Below are 16,129 nucleotides of genomic sequence, written 5' to 3'. Positions count from 1 at the left end.
TGGTTGAATTTGCGTTGATAGTTGCGATCGCGAAATCGCAACTTCCTGGAGGGACTGCTTAGATCCCTGATTAGGTGATTACCTATTTTGGCAATTTTCAAAAGGGATGTTGAGGGCAGCAGACTGACCAATAACTATTTATTTATTTATTTTTAATTAGTTTTAATTTTAATTTTATCTATTTGATTTAATTTTTGTATTTATTTATTTACTAAATTATTTATTTACTTATTTATTTTGCTATTTATTTATACATTTATTAATTTGTAAACACTTCTCTATATCATTTAATTTTTAATATAATCTGTACTATTGTTGTTGTTGTTGTTGTTGTTGTTGTTGTTGTTGTTTATGTGTGTCACTGTCTGTGTGCTGTCATGGCTTTGTGTTGGTCACATTTAACAAAATGTCAAAAACATATCTGTGAAAAAAAACAAGACAGGAAAGTAACTAAAGGTCAGAAAGGAAAAAACATATATATTATTAATAATAATAACAATAATAATAATAATAAATGAGAAATTTATATATACATTTTTTTATTTTTTTTATATCTTGGGGGAGGAAAATAAATTTGACCTTTTCTTCAGACTTTCCAACATTTCCTCTCACCCATATTTAAATGAACTCTGAAGTTGAAGCACACACAGCTGACTCACTGACCTGTACTCATAGGTGTAATGTTGTGTCACTGAAACATGTCCCCCTCACCTGTGTTCACCTCCTCTTCCTTCCCGTTGGTCGAGTAGTGAGGCTTCATGGCGGTGAAGGCCAGCGGCTGATCCTGACTCTGAGTCTGCATCCTGCGCCTCCACGTCCAGCTCAGCGTTAACCTTTGACCTCAGGTGAGTCAGCTCTCCTTCACTGCATCTTTCACTTTCCTCCACAGCCCTGGGACACAAACGACAAACAGAGTTATTCAGGGTCATGAAACGTCTCCTTTCTTAGGAGGAATTGTTGACTTTCAGATTTAAAGTAAAAGGTTTCGGCTTTAAAAAAAAAAAGTCCCCGCTATTCAGAGAGAACTTCCCAGGAAAATTAATCTCACAGACAGGAAATACTGCCTTTTGCCATTTCAGCTTCTTTAGAATTAGCAGAGGAAGTGGGCGGTTTGCATGAAATGAGACGGTCATCAAAGGCTGAACACAAAACAACAGAAGAATACCAACTCCAGAGATCTGCAGAAAGCACAGGGTAAGAGAATCAAATCTTCAGTTTTCAACCCTCAAACTAATTTTCAGCCTCATTACAGACCAGCAGAAAGCCTGTTATTGTGTGTAATTGCAGACCAGCCTCTCTGCCCATTCAGGCTGCGCTCTGTAATATCAGGTTATGCATATTGTCTGCAGGCTGCGTGTATTTGCATACCACAGCAAAACTCCATCAGATAACCAAACAGAGCCAAACAGAGAGGAAAAACTGGACGGGTTGATGGACGGAGGTGTGAGAGTAATGTAGCTTAAACACGGAGAGTGAAAGAGGAAATACGACCACAGTGTGTTCATACAGGAGCTGTTACACCGTGATGAATGAAACACAAGCTGTTTCACTAATGAGTTCATTAGTGACGCTAATTAATGTGACGATTAGTCCGTTTATCTTTGTCAAATTGGGTTTGAAGCAACAGGGAAGTGATGATGTATAGTGAGTGGGTGGTTATGCTAATTAGAAGAGCGCCAATTATGAAATACTAACAGACAATTCCTGCCAAACAAAGCCGATTAGGTAAATAAATAAAGAACGTCTGCAGACAATGCAGGCAGTTTCATTACATCGGACTTCAACCAGATCCGTCTCTGATCCGATCACTGAATCAAGGATTCTCCTCCTCCTCCTCCTCTCCTCATCCATGTTGTCTTTCTGGTCCTCTGAAAACCTCTGACCTGTTGACTCCAGGCCTGGCTCCGTTCATCATGACTTTGGTTTGTTGTTGTAATTAAGTTGAAATACGATCTGGTGATAACACAGAGTGTTTTATTCTGAAAATTAACCGGATGTTTTCATTTTGTTTTGGTGAAACCTGACTTCCTGTCCCGCTCCATCTGCTCTGTTGAGATTGATGCGTCGTGCTCCGGCATCCGGCAACAAATAGAAGTCTTGTGTATCTGATCCGGAGGACTCAGACCTACCGGATCAGAGACACAGCCGAACATGCAACGGAGTGGATCCAGTGGAAGTTAACACATTGACTAGAATAGAAATCTATCAGATCCCATCGATTGATGCGTCGTGCTCCGACATCCGGCAGAAATAGAAGTCTTGTGTATCTGTTCCGGAGGACTCCGACCTGCCGGATCAGAGACGTAGCCGGCAGGTCGGAGTGGATCCAGTGGAAGTTAACACATTGACTAGAATAGAAACCGATCAGATCCCATCGATTGATGCGTCGTGCTCCGACATCCGGCTTTCCTGTGCATTGATTTGATACAATGTGTGATCAGATTGCCTTTGTTGCTAAGAATTAAACCCTATCGTTGAATGGTTTGGACCAATCAGAATCAAGTATTTTCAATTCAATTCAAAACCTTTATTTAATCTCAAAAAGACATTGAGGTTTCCCTCATTTCCAATGTCGTCGAGATCACAGGCACATTAGAAACAACAAACAAACAAACAAACAAACATACACAAAATAATAGATTAATTAAAACAGATACAGTTTGAAACACAGTGGTCGGAGATCAAAGTCTTAAACTCTGCAAAAGATGGAATGGATGTCAGCTTTAAAGTCTGTTGGAGGGTATTCCAGGATTTAGGGGCATCAATGGAAAATGCTGATCGACCTAGTTCAGTATTTACTCAGGGTATTTAACACAGCCGAGTAATGAGTAAGAAAGCCAGGGAATAAAATCCAAACTGAAATACATTTTTGAGATGGTTTTCTCTGTCACGTGAAGATGAAAATGTTGTCTTTATATTCCTCTGCTTCCCTACAGGTAGTTATTTTGTTTTAACTCTTTAGGGACCAAACTGTATTTTTTATTAAACTAAAACTGGACCGTAGAGATCCGGGTGTCTGAATTCTGTCGCTTGAACTGATTTGGATGTTTGAAGAAAGATTTGAAGCCTGCATGATTTAATATTTACATGTGAGATGCATGATCGTCACAGTTTTGCAGCAAGCTTTAAAAAAACATACTCTCCTGCTGTTTCACATCACTAAATAAATCTACTTATTTTAACGCCATTTAACTAGACAGAGGATTTTAGTCATCTGATTTCTTGAGGTTAGGTTATGAGAGAATCAATCCGGAGCAAAATCATCTCTCAGCTCCTCCACTGAGCGTTCAGAAACACGGTTTTTAAACTGAAAGTGTTTACTCCACTATCCTTACAGCCTTAAACCACGTCTGTTTCTTTAGGAGAGGAGGAGACGTTTGTGGAGGATCTGGACCCTCTAGACGGTCACTTTAAGACTAGTTCAGTTCAGTTACAGACAGTTCTTCTGCACAGATCTAGGGATGCATCCCCAAAATGAAAGCGCAGATATTTAAGTGACATAATGAACATCCAGTGGAGGATTTAAGGTGCAGCTGAGAAAGCCAAGAGAAGGGGAATGAAGGCTAGTAACAAAACATGCATCTATTAATCTGCAAACTAATTCACCAAATACCTTATTTATCATTTTTAAAAGATGACAAATGCTGTTTTTGTACAGTTCTCACCTCCAAAACCTAAATATTAAACGTCTGAAACACAGAAAACTGAAAAAACGCTCACATTGCAGGAGCAACCATTAAATATTTGCAAATTTAAAAGCAAATCCATGATATCATAGTTGGTCAATTTATCATTTTAAGCTCATTGTGTAACCTGGCGCATGTATATTCCCAACACACTTCAAATGCTGCAACATTCAAGCTTTATAATAACATCAAATGATAAAGAAGGAATATCTTAGAGCAGGTTTCTTAGGATTGATCCTGATCCTGACACTCAAAAGTAGCTTTCTGAAAAGGTAAATAAACGACTGATTTTAAATATTAATGTGCCACTACTCATCACTCACCAATCACAGATCTATTTCTGGAGACGAGCAGCTCAACTACACATGAAAACAATCACCCTCACAACAACAACAACAACAACAGCCCCGTGTGTCACTCGCCTGGCGGTCGTCCCACAGTGGGTCATCCAGTCACATCACCACTGACTCACTCCACGACTTCCACCCACTTCCATCAACCCGGCAATTAACACGGAGGCACGCCGCTGTCACACATCGATCCTCGATCAAGCTGAAAACAACTCCAGGATCAGCTTCTCGCTTCCAACTCTGACATCCCAGAGAGAAGAAAATATCCTTAAAGTGTGATTCGGCATCCTGAGATGATCCGAGGAAAAGGAAGAGGTATCAAAATGTGAGAATCCGACGATCCAGTGAGGAGAGAGAGATCGACTCCAGCTTCAGAAAAATACAGCAGGAGGAGGACAACGCTGGAGCTGCTGCATGAGCCGAGTGTATTTACAGAACTGAGTCTTCAGAGGCAGCATGTGGGTGTGTGAGTGTGTGTGCCACCTCCCACCTCCTCCATGCACACACAAACACACTCACACACAGACCCCTGACGTCCCACAGTGGCTCCGGCAAACATCCATTGCGTAAACAACAAGCTGAGCTAATTTGGCTCACATGACGCTCTCTCGGCTCTTCACTCGCTCGCCCCTTGCTCCTCAGCGTTTTCTCTCCTAAGTGCCCCACAGACTGCAGCAGCACTGACACATCGCTGTCGTCAGCATGCAGCCCCTCTTACAGCGCTCATTAAAACTCATTAAAGTGCACTTGAACGCCCCGTATCAAATAGTGCAGGGAGGAGTTCGCACAGGAGCAATCGGGGGGGCTGGTTTTTTCAGTTTTTAGAGTCCCTTTGAGAGGCGGCTTCTTTTTCTCTCACTTCTCATTTAGATGCACTGCTGCTGCTCTTTCCAACACTTTATGAAGCTGTTTGAAGATAAAGCACCGCGTTGGAGATGAAGATTCTGCACGCAAATGCATGTGAGAGCAGAGAGATGCAAGATCTGGATTTAATCTGCAGAAGAGTGGCTGCAGCCAGCTTTAAAAATGTGACAAATTGCACGTCTTATTGCACTTTAAATTGTGCTTTTGCAGCTTTGATCACACGCAAACACGGTTTCCATTTTCACAGTTATGCCGACGACGTCCAAATTTACATCTCCACCAAATCCATCACCTCTGCAACCCTCAGCACACTCACTGAGTGTCTTACCCAAATTAAAACCTGGATGCAAAAAAACCTTTCTTCAACTAAACTGCGACAAATCAGATATCATCATCATCGGCTCCAAATCCCTCACCACAACCACCCAAAACTTCTCCCTCACATTTGACAACACTCTGACTCCATCAACCCATATTCAAAACCTTGGTATAATTTTTGACACCAACCTCACCTTTGAAAAACACCCACATCAACAAAACCGCCTTCTTTCACCTAAAAAACATCGCCCAACTCCGCCCACTACTCTATAATAATAATAATAATAATAATAATAATAATAATTTATTTGTAGAGCACCTTTCAAAACCAGGTTACAAAGTGCTTTACATTGTCAGCAAAATAAAACAGGCAGATCATAAAAACACAAAAGTCAAGATAAAGAAATAAAACATATTTTAAAAGACATAAAATTCCCTTAAAAGAACTCTAAAGGAATAAAATTCTTTCAAAATATATTTCTTAAGATGGTTAAAATAAAATAAAGTCAAATAAAATTCAGATAAAATCCGGGAAGGCTCTGCGATAAAAGTACGTTTTAAGAAGATTTAAAAGAGCTCACTGACTCAGCAGACTCTCCTCCTGATCCATGCTTTCATCACCTCCAGAATTGATACTGTAACAGCATCCTCTTCAGCTCATCATCCAAAGTCCTCAATTAACTCCAGTACATCCAGAACTCAGCTGCCCGTCTACTCAGTCACTCCCGTTCCCATGATCACATCACCCCTGTCCTCCAAAACTTCCACTGGCTTCCTGTCCCCCAACGCATTCACTTCAAACTCCTCCTCCTGACCTACAAAGCCCTCCATCACCTGGCCCCCATCCTATCTCACTGACCTGCTTCACCCTCACAACCCCTCCCATGCTCTCCGCTCCTCCAATGAAAACCTCCTCTCCCCACCCTGTAGGACCAAGCACCAAACCTGGGGCCACAGGGCTTACTCCATTGCTGCCCCCACCCTCTGGAACTCCCTCCCCAAACACATACGCAACTCCACTGACCTCCAAACATTCAAACCCCGGCTCAAAACTCCCCTCTTCAGAACTGCTTTACCTGTTAATGATTTATATCCACTGTGTTTCTTTTATTGTGTGCTATTTGTGAGGTGTCTTTGAGTTCTGTGAAAAGCGCTATATAAATAAAATGTATTATTATTATTTTTTTGCACATTTAATTGCATGAATCTAACATTTTAATACATTTAACACACTATATGATTGCATATTGGACCCAAAAATCCAACAATAAATCTGCCAAATTGGTGCCAAAGTCCAAACACTCTCAGTCCCTGCTTCAGCTTTACGCTGCAGCTCATTGTTTCCATGTTTAAAGTGTCGACTTTGACCTTTAATTTGAAGGTTTTAACAACCACATCAAATGCAAAACACAGAATCTGCAGCCCTCTCATTGTGCAGAAATCGGAGGCAGTAAAAGAGACTTCTTGTCCTGCGTTTGTTACGCAACACAAAACCTTAAATTTATTGAGTCCGACTGGCCGCAGACAAAAAACGGGAAGTGTGTCACTGCCCAGAAACATATTTATTGTCTTTGCAAACTTCCAGAGTAAAGGTCACACATTTTTACACTTCTTATCAAGTTAATGCAGCTCCCGGAGATCCCAGAGAATGCTCTCATTTCAAAGGCATTAAAATAAAGAGAGTGTGTCACGTTGTTGGGTCTGTTAAATAGATCCTCTGTGGGTGGGAGAGGTTTAAACTTGTATTCAGCAGGTTTTATGAGGACTAATCTCTCAACAACTCTGACACCAAAACAGTTAAATTTATCATCTTGAGTCGTGTCTTTATCGCCCCCCTCGCTGGTTTAACAAGTTTTGAACCCTCAGGGACGAATAACATTCCCAGTCTTTGTTCAGTAGGTGACTCCCGATGTCTCTGATGGAGTTTCGTGCTTGCTGAGGAAACAGCCCCAGATTGGGCACTCGGGGATTAAAGCGGTCTGGGAGAGTTAATCTCAGACGCGGGACATTTGTGCCCCTGCGGATTGAGAGCAGTGTTTTTTTATTGATTAGCCCCGAGTAGGGCGCTGAGCATCCACATGTTGTCCCCCTGCCTTTCCCTAAACCCATCCATGCCAAAGATTTAATGGGGGATTTAGGAGATTAACTACCACTGCATGGGCTCGGGTTTTATTGCATTACTGCCTATTAGGTTCTCCTCTTTTAGCCCCATCCAAGAGTTTGTTTCCTCCCGGCGACGCGGCGGCCGAGCCGACAATTTGTCCTCTGTTTCTCTGCAGAGCGTTCTGACATGTGGACACAATGCCGCCTGTGTGTTTCACGCCCCATTAGGACGGCTTGTGATGCTAACAGAAATCAGCTAACTATCAAATGATGGAGCACAAGCAGCGAACGCCCCGAGAGGACCGCAGAAAAAAAAACAGCAGAAGAAGAAAACAGAGCAGCAGCAGCAGCAGCCAGAGAGAGAGAGAGAGAGAGAGAGAGAGAGAGAGAGAGAGAGAGAGAGAGAGAGAGAGAGAGAGAGAGGGAAACTCCCACAGCACTGTGTTTTCTTATTTCAACATCAATGACTGGAAACCACATTTAAAACACACAGAGAGAGAGAGAGAGACACACACACACACCTCTATGAAAACAGGAGGTCGAATCTGATATTTGACTAAGTCCTCCTCTCATTCAAATACAGGCCGAGAGTTACTTTGTCTAAAGAGAGAGAGAGAAAGAGAAGGAAGGAAAGAAAGAGAAAAAGAAATTAAGGGAGAAAAGGAGACTGAAAGAAGGATGTAAGGAAAGAGAGAGGGAAAGACAGACCGAAAGTTTGAAAGAAAAGAAGGAAATAAAGATAGAAAAAAGGAATGTAAGGAATGAAAGAAAGAGGAGAGAAGGAATGAGAGAAATAGAGAAAGAGAGGAGAGAATGAATGAATGAAAGAAAGCAAATAAAGAGAGAGAAAAAGAATGTATGGAATGAAAGAAAGAAATAAGGGAAATAGAAATAAAGAAGGGGAGAGGGAAAGAAGGGAAGAAAGAGAGAAAGATATAATTAAGGAAGGAAATAAAAAAGGGAAAAAGAAAGACAGGAGAGAAAGGTTGAAAGAAAGAATGAAGGATGGAAAGAAAGATAGAGATGAGGAAGGAAGATATAAAAGGAAAGAAGGAAAAAAGATACAAGGAAGGAATGAAAGAAAAGGAATGAAGGAAGGCAAGAAAGATAGAAAGAGAGAAAGAAAGACATTTTGAAAGGAAAGAAGCAAATAAAGATATAAAAATAATGTAAGGAATGAAATAAAGGAGGAAGGGAAAAATAAAGATAGATAGAAAGAAGGGATGAAGGATGGAAAGAGAGAGAGAAGGAAAGAATAAATGACAGGAAAGAAGGAAAAAAGATAAAAAGAAAGAATAAAAGAAAAGAAGGAAGGAAGGAGGGCAATAAAGAAAGAAAAAGACAAAAAAACGAGGAAGAGAAAAGAAAGATAGAAAACAAGATTCATAAGGACAGAAAGAGAGGATAAATACAGAAAGAATAAGAAAGAAAGAAGAGACAGACAGAAGGGTGGAGAGAAAGTGAAAGACAAAAAACACAAGAGAGAAAGATGGAGAGAGATATGGAAAGAATTAAATTAAAAGATAGAAGAGAAAGATAGAGACGAAATAGTTTGAAAGATGGAATGACAAGAATGAAGATTGAGTGAAGAAGAGAGAGAGAACAAGATAAAACACCAGAAAGAAACAAAAACCAAAAGAAAGACAAACAAAAAGAAAGAGAAACTAAAAGAAAGATGGATAAATGGAAAGAAAGTCAAAGCTGAAAAAAAGACATAAAAAGAAAAGATGGAAGAGATACAAGGACGGAAAGATGGACAAACTTTGAAAGGACAGAAAGCAGAAAAGAGAGAAAGAAAGAGAGTGAAAGGAAAGAGTCCTGATTTGATTATCCCTCCTCTGTGTGTCTCTCTGATTGATTAACTCACAGCGTCTTATCACAAACTGCTAAATGATACAAACAAACATGGCCGCCTCCAAAGAGAAACAAACATGAAGAAGGAGCAGAAAGAAGAAGAACTGGAATCATTCAAACACATCGTCTAAAAATCTCTCCAGAGCAACAAGAGCAGGATTTATTATCTGAGCCAGCGGAACGATTCGTCTTTATTATTTCTTTATGATGACGAATTTAATCTGGAGGAAGAATCCGGATTTACTGTCCGCTCACAGAAAGAGGAATAATTAAAGAGATACGCGTGTTTTAATCCAATTATCTGCTCCATCATCCAGAATTCACCCTGAGAGACTCAATACACCAGAGTCACATCCAGTCCGAGGGGGAAGTCATCCCTCTTTCAAACCGTGGAGGTGAAGATGGAGAGTTCATTTAATACACCTGATCAAGAATGGACAAACAGAGAGAGAGAGAGAGAGAGAGAGAGAGAGAGAGAGAGAGAGAGAAGAGTGCACACGAGGAAGAGGGGTGAAGACAAGCAGCAGGCTGACAGGAAAGATAGAAAGAAGGAAGTAAAGAAAGACAGAAACGGAAGAAAGAGAGAAAGAAGGAATGTAAGGAAAGAAGGGAAAAAGGATAGAGAGGAGTGAAGGAATTAAAGAAAGATAGGAAGAAGGGAAGAAATAGAGCAGGATAGAAAAAATGAATGTAAGGAAAGAAGGAAAGAAAGAAAGAAGGGAAGACAGAGAGAAAGAAGGATTGTAAGGAAAGAAGGAGTGAAGGAATTGAAGAAAGAGAGAAGGGAAAAAATAGAGAAGGATAGAAAAATGAATTTACGGAAAGAAGGGAAGAAGGAGAGAAAAGTAGAAGATAGGAATGAAGGAAGTAAAGAAAGAAAGAAGGGAAGAAAAATATGAATGTCAGGAAAGAAAGAAAGATAGAAATAAAGAAAGAAAGAAGGGAACAAAGAGAGAAAATAGAATGAAGGAATGTAAGGAAAGAAAGAAAGAAAGCAGGGAAGAAAGATAAAAAGGAGTGAATGAAGTGAAGAAAGAAAGAATGGAACAAAGAGAGAAAAATAGAAGGGAAGGAATGTTAGGAAAGGTGGAACATAAAGAGGGAAGAAATGGAAAAATAGAAAGAATAAATGAATGTAAGGAAAGAAAGAAAGACAAAAAACAGGGGATTATAATAAAAACAGGAAGAAAAAGAAAGATGGAAACCAGGAGACAGAAGGAAAGGAATGTAAGGAAGTAAAGAAAGAAAGAAGGGAAGACAAATAGACGGAAAGAATAAATAAATGTAAGGAAAGAAAGAAAGATAAAAAGGAGTGAATGAAGTGAAGAAAGAAAGAAGGGAACAAAGAGAAAAATAGAAGGAAGGAATGTAAGTAAAGATGGAACGTAAAGAGGGAAGAAATGGAAAAATAGAAAGAATAAATGAATGTAAGGAAAGAAAGAAGAAAGAAAGAAAGAAGAAAGAAAGAAGAAAGAAGAAAGACAAAAACCAGGGGATTATTATAAAAAACAGAGGAAGAAAAAAGAAAGATCGAAACCAAGCGACAGAAGGGAAGAAAGAGAAGAGAAAAACAAGAATAAGAAAGACAATAGAGACAGAGAGAAAGAGTGAAAGACAAAAAAGACAGAGAGGGGGAAGAGATGGAAAGATGCTAAGTGAGAGAAAAGAGAGAAATACAGACAAAAAAGAAAATGGAAACAAGAACAAAGGGAAGAGAGAAGAGAAAACAAAGAGAAGAAGAAATAGAGACTGAGAAAGTGAAAGACAAAAGAAAGAGATGGGAAAGAGATTTGAAGATTGTTAGAGTAGAGATGTAAAAAGATAGATATAGATATAGATAGATAGAGATAGAGTAAAGAAAGAAAGACAGATATAGAAGAGAGAAATAGCAAAAAAGAAAATGGAAAACAAGAGACGAAGAAGAAAGAGAGAGAAAAACAAAAAAAGAGACAAGCGAAGAATGGATAGAAGAGAGAGAGAGAGAAAAGAAAGAAAGAGTAAAGAGATGGAAAGATGGTAAGAGAGAGCGAGGTGGAAAGAAAGAAAGACAGAGAGAGAGAGAGAAATAGACAAAAAAGAAAGATGGAAAACAAGAGAGGAAGGACAGAAAGAGAAGAGGAAAAACAGAAAAAATAAGAGACAATAGAGACAGATATGGAGAGAGAGAGAGAGAGAGAGAAAAGAAAGAAAGAGTAAAGAGATGGAAAGATGGTAAGAGATAGAGAGAGAGGTGGAAAGACACAGAGAGAGAGATCCTTTAAATGTGAAATAAACGCACACTGAGAGCGCGTGCGTTTTTTGTATAAAAGTGAAAGAGGAAACGCAGAGTGCGCGTGAGGAGGAAGAGGAGGAGGAGGAGGAGGAGGAGGAAGAAGAAGAGGAGGAGGAGGAGGAGGGTGTAGCCGAGCAGCAGGCAGACAGGCAGACAGGCAGCAGGCTGGCACTCCGCTCGTGTACTTTGCACACTCAGAACTGCAGCGGAAAAAAACTCCCCCGGATCCGCTAAACCCAGACTCTTAATTTGATTCAGTAAACCTGGACCCGCAGCACCCAAAGAGACCGGACCGGGACCGGGACCGACCCGCGTTTTATTTTTTCCTCCCTCAAAGATTTGAAGGCGCAGTTTCTCCCCTCGAGCAGCAGAAACCCGCCATGTTGAAAGTGTGTGACATGAGTGGAACACAGTGGAACAGAGTGAAACAGAGGGTTTGACTCATTCCTGCCTCACACACTAACAAGTGATTTACGCGCTCGCGCAGGGGGGACAAGTTTACATCCAAACTAATGCGTCACACTGAATATTTAACCACCTTTAAAATACCGCTCACACCACCGCGTGCCTGTTTATACAATTAACCTCATTATGGAACAATTAAAAACACACACTGCTGTAGTGGATGTAGATTTACACGCTCTTGATAAATACCTGTTCGCCATTTTGAGTTGTGCTTGTAAAAAAAAAAATCCATTACGAGGCGCTGGTTGCTTCCTGAAAACCTCCCAGCATACAGGAGTGCTTTAATATAGTAATTATATATATATATGTCATGGAGAGGATTACTGACTCCAGAAGGATGGGTTCATTATTAAACTCTGAAGCAAGTGGACAAACTATGAAAAACCCAACACACAGATTCAATGGATGATATTTGTTTTTAAAGGCACTATAAGGAGTTTTTCACCAGCTGAGAAACACACTGAAACCAACACTGATGCCTCTTTATGATCTTCAAAAGCAAACACACCCATAAACAATAACACTCATACCTTCTCTGTTGTCATTTTAAATGCCTTAAAGCACTCAGAGGGGGTAGGTGTCAGACCACAGGATTGACATTTGGCTTTAGAAACATCCTTTTTCTGCTGTTTTCATGACGAATAATCACATTAAGTGATAAATCTGTCTGTTAAAAGACAGCAGGGTGAGGTTTTTGTTGAAAACACTACTTTTGCATGTACAGAACAAGAGATAAGAGGTGTCACTTTGTCCACAATGGGGTGCCAAAATGAATATAAATCAAAAGTTCCTCACAGCAGCTTTAATGTTATTATATTTATGCCATGGAGAGGATTAGTGACTCCAGAAGGATGGATTTATGATTAAAGTCTGGAGCAAGTGGACTAACTATGAAAACCCTTACAGACAGATTTAATGGATGATATTTTTCTTAGTTAATTTCATATTTTTTTTTAAATTCCTGTCACTTGTCTCTCCCTGAACTCACCCTAATGTAAACATACTGTCTCCCCCAGATTCTAATACTCTTAAAAACAGAGGAATTAACATTTTCTCTCTTTTATATGTCCTTACTCTGTTTAACAAACTGCTATCCAATAACACAAATAAAGAATGTCAATTAAAATATTCAGAATTAGTGAGAAAAACAACACAAATAACCGATTTACCAGGAGTGCCATGAGCCAGCGTCCCCTCCGCCGGTGAGAGCTGGTCATTACGCAGCGTCAGAGACACTTTGGACAACTTGGACTATTTTCTCGTTTCTACAGAAACCGCCTCGGGAGGAAAGGAGGGAGGAAAGGAGGGAGGAAAGGACGGAGAGATAACTCTCCCCGTGTTTATTCCGTCGACATAACCAAAATGACAAAACGCAGCAACCTCCGGAAAAGCCTCCCACGAGCGTGCCGGATCCCCTCACCTGTCTTACCTGTCCAAGTTTTCGGTCTCCTCTCCTTCACGAGACCCCCTCTGTTTTTCTCTCTCTCCCTCGCGCTCTCTCTCCCTCTCTCTCTCTTCTCCTCGTTCGCGTGAGCCCGAGCGACGTCTTTCAGCTGCTGCTGCTGCCCCCGTTCCAATATGGCATCTCGCTTCTGCGCATGTCCAAAAAACATCTACAGATATTTGTCGAGCCAACTCCTTCAGTGGAGCTTTTAGTGCAGCAGAGAAAAGTGTTTCCTTCAGCCTGGTACAAATAGGGAACTGAAGACGCCTACCAAACCAAACACACCACACTGAAAAATACAGATTACATAACCACACATTGTTTTTTTAACATTTCAGATCCTGTAAAACCCCCAAAATCAGCTCTCTGACACCAATATATATAAATATTACACATGATTATTAATAATAACATATTTTTATTAGGGTTTTCTGCTGTACACATCAATCAAAAAGTGCATGTTTTTTTCTTTTTTAACAATATCTTTATTGACTTTTCCATGTACAGTGTACATTACACAGACATAAATATTACATAAACATTTTGTACAATACAAAAGTCATTTTTTGTTATAAGATAAGATAAGATATACTTTATTTGTCCACTGTTGGAGGAAATTTCTTTTGTTACAGCAGCTTACAACACAGGACAGAGGAATACAACAATGTACTAACATAGTTAAAAAATATAATAACAGTAATAATAACAATGACAAGGGTAAAATAGAATTAAATAAAGTAAAATTAAAATAAAATATGGCAACTATTACAGATATATACACACTATGTACACTTCTATCTGATAAATAGATAAGGTAAGTTATTGCATGATAAAAATGGCACCAGGTTATTTAAAAACAAACATACACAGTATGAAGAACAGTGCGATTCAGATGGATACAGTAGTTATTTGTGAATGTGCCAAGTCACACAGTAACTTCCATGTAGTGTAATGAAAGATGAGAGCAGCTGATTAACGGGACACAGCAGTGCTGCTGTTAAACAGTCTGATTGCAGATGGGATGAAGGACCTGCGGTAGAGCTCCGTCCTGCAGGGTGGGAGTCTCAGTCTGCTGCTGAAGGAGCTGCTCAGGGACCCCACAGTCTCATGCAGGGGGGGAGAGTGATTGTCCATGATGGATGTCAGCTTGGCTAACATCCTCCTCTCATCTCCCAAACAAAAAAAACAAACAAACAAAACACCCGGTCCCACCCACATTCATCTCTCTCTCAAAGTCTGTTAAACGCACAAGACAGAATCTCTACTACCTTTAAAAGGTATCTTGAATAAAGTAAAAAATACATCCACATATACAAAAAATGTAAGTTACACCGGTTCTCTGTGTCTTTGTCTTTTTTTCTGGGATCTACCACAAGTCCATATGAGTACCTCAGTCTTAGTTTTCAGCCTCCTATATCTCCACTCTTAATAGAATCAGTAAATGGTTTCCAGATTCCCTCATAAACTGTTCATTTGTTCTTTAAGGTATATGTTATTCTCTCCATTGACATACATTGTGCCATATTTCTAATCCAAGCACCGATTGTAGGTGCATCAGTTACCCAGTTTTATATTTTTACACACAAACAAGAACACATCGTACAATGACAACCACTAGAGTCCAATCCAAGGTGTGTTCAAATAAGTTATCTTAAACATAAGAAAACAGGAAGGACTCATGAATTAGAAAGAAGATATGATACATAAAATGACATATATTAAATTAGTAATAATAATAATAATTAATAGAATTGATAAAGCGCTTTTCTAAGTACTCAAAGTCGCTCTACATAAGGTAAGAGTAAAAATAGAACATATAAATAAAACAAACCAGGGACAGAGGTGGGGCAGGGGTTAGAGGTCATGTGTTGTAGTCTTTTTGGAACAGGTAAGGTCTTGTGGTGGTTTTAAAATGATTGAAGTGAGTCAGAATTGCTGATGTGTGGAGGGAGAGAGTTCCAGAGAGTGGGGGCAGTGATTGCAAAGGCTCTGTCCCCCAAAGTGTGGTGCTTGGACTTGGTGATAGGGGGACAGGAGGTTGGCATCTGATGATCTGAGGCAGCGAGATGGGGAGTGGCGTTTGAGGAGGTCGGTCAAGAGTAGTCCTCAAGAGAGGGAATATAATTTAGAAAATGACTTCTTCTCCTTTTTTAAAGTTAACACAGTTATACACATTGGACATCATTTCCCTTTTTGTATATAACAGGGTTAAAAACACACTATTAATTATTATTATTTTATAATTACACAAAGTATACCTGTGTGTGTTGTAGAGCCTCTTTGTATTTATTTATGTTTGTGTGTACATGTGTGTGTATATAATATGTGCGCGTGTGTGTATACATATACAGTTGTGCTCATAAGTTTACATACCCTGGCAAAATGTATGGTTTCTTCTGTAGTTTCTGTTGTAATTTAATAAGAGTAAACACAGGTGTTTGACCATAAATGGCTTCACTCAACCACTAACCATGAGTGGAAAAAAAAATTCTCTTATCATTCATATTCTCTGAAAAATTGCCAAAAAAAATCACAAATTATGCCAGGGTATGTAAACTTATGAGCACAACTTAATATGTATACATTTTGTTATTATTATTATTTAAATATGTGGATGTAAGATGTGCTTAGTCCTCTATGTCCACCTGAGATGTTTGTGTGTGTTCTGTATTGTATTCCTGCACATATATGTGAGGATATGTGTATGAATGTTTATAAATGTATGTCTAAAGTTGTTGAAAATCAACAAAAACAATGTTGGAAAAATTATGTT

At 39.5% G+C, this 16,129-nt stretch overlaps 1 protein-coding gene across 4 annotated transcripts in view; it reads right to left on the bottom strand.

The window, feature by feature from the left end:
• Nucleotides 1–13,615, bottom strand: part of sfmbt2 (Scm like with four mbt domains 2) — a 73,617-nt gene extending 60,002 nt beyond the window's left edge. The window contains exons 1-2 of one of the 4 annotated variants that reach the window (XM_034673969.1): nucleotides 13,342–13,615; nucleotides 712–891 (exon numbers count right to left, since the gene is read on the bottom strand). In XM_034673969.1, coding sequence (XP_034529860.1) covers nucleotides 712–802 — 91 coding nt within the window. In that variant the 5' untranslated portion in view covers nucleotides 803–891; nucleotides 13,342–13,615. Of the gene's footprint in view, nucleotides 1–711; nucleotides 892–13,081; nucleotides 13,160–13,332 lie in introns of those variants that run through there. The other 3 variants (XM_034673972.1, XM_034673971.1, XM_034673970.1) reach the window with 3 other exon arrangements.
• Nucleotides 13,616–16,129: the final 2,514 nt, after the last annotated feature.

The sequence above is a fragment of the Notolabrus celidotus genome, chromosome 21 (genome assembly GCF_009762535.1).
Source record: "Notolabrus celidotus isolate fNotCel1 chromosome 21, fNotCel1.pri, whole genome shotgun sequence".
NCBI lineage: Eukaryota > Metazoa > Chordata > Actinopteri > Labriformes > Labridae > Notolabrus > Notolabrus celidotus.
The sequence above is the reverse complement of the archived record's forward strand: the minus strand, read 5'-3'. Positions and strand labels throughout refer to the sequence as shown.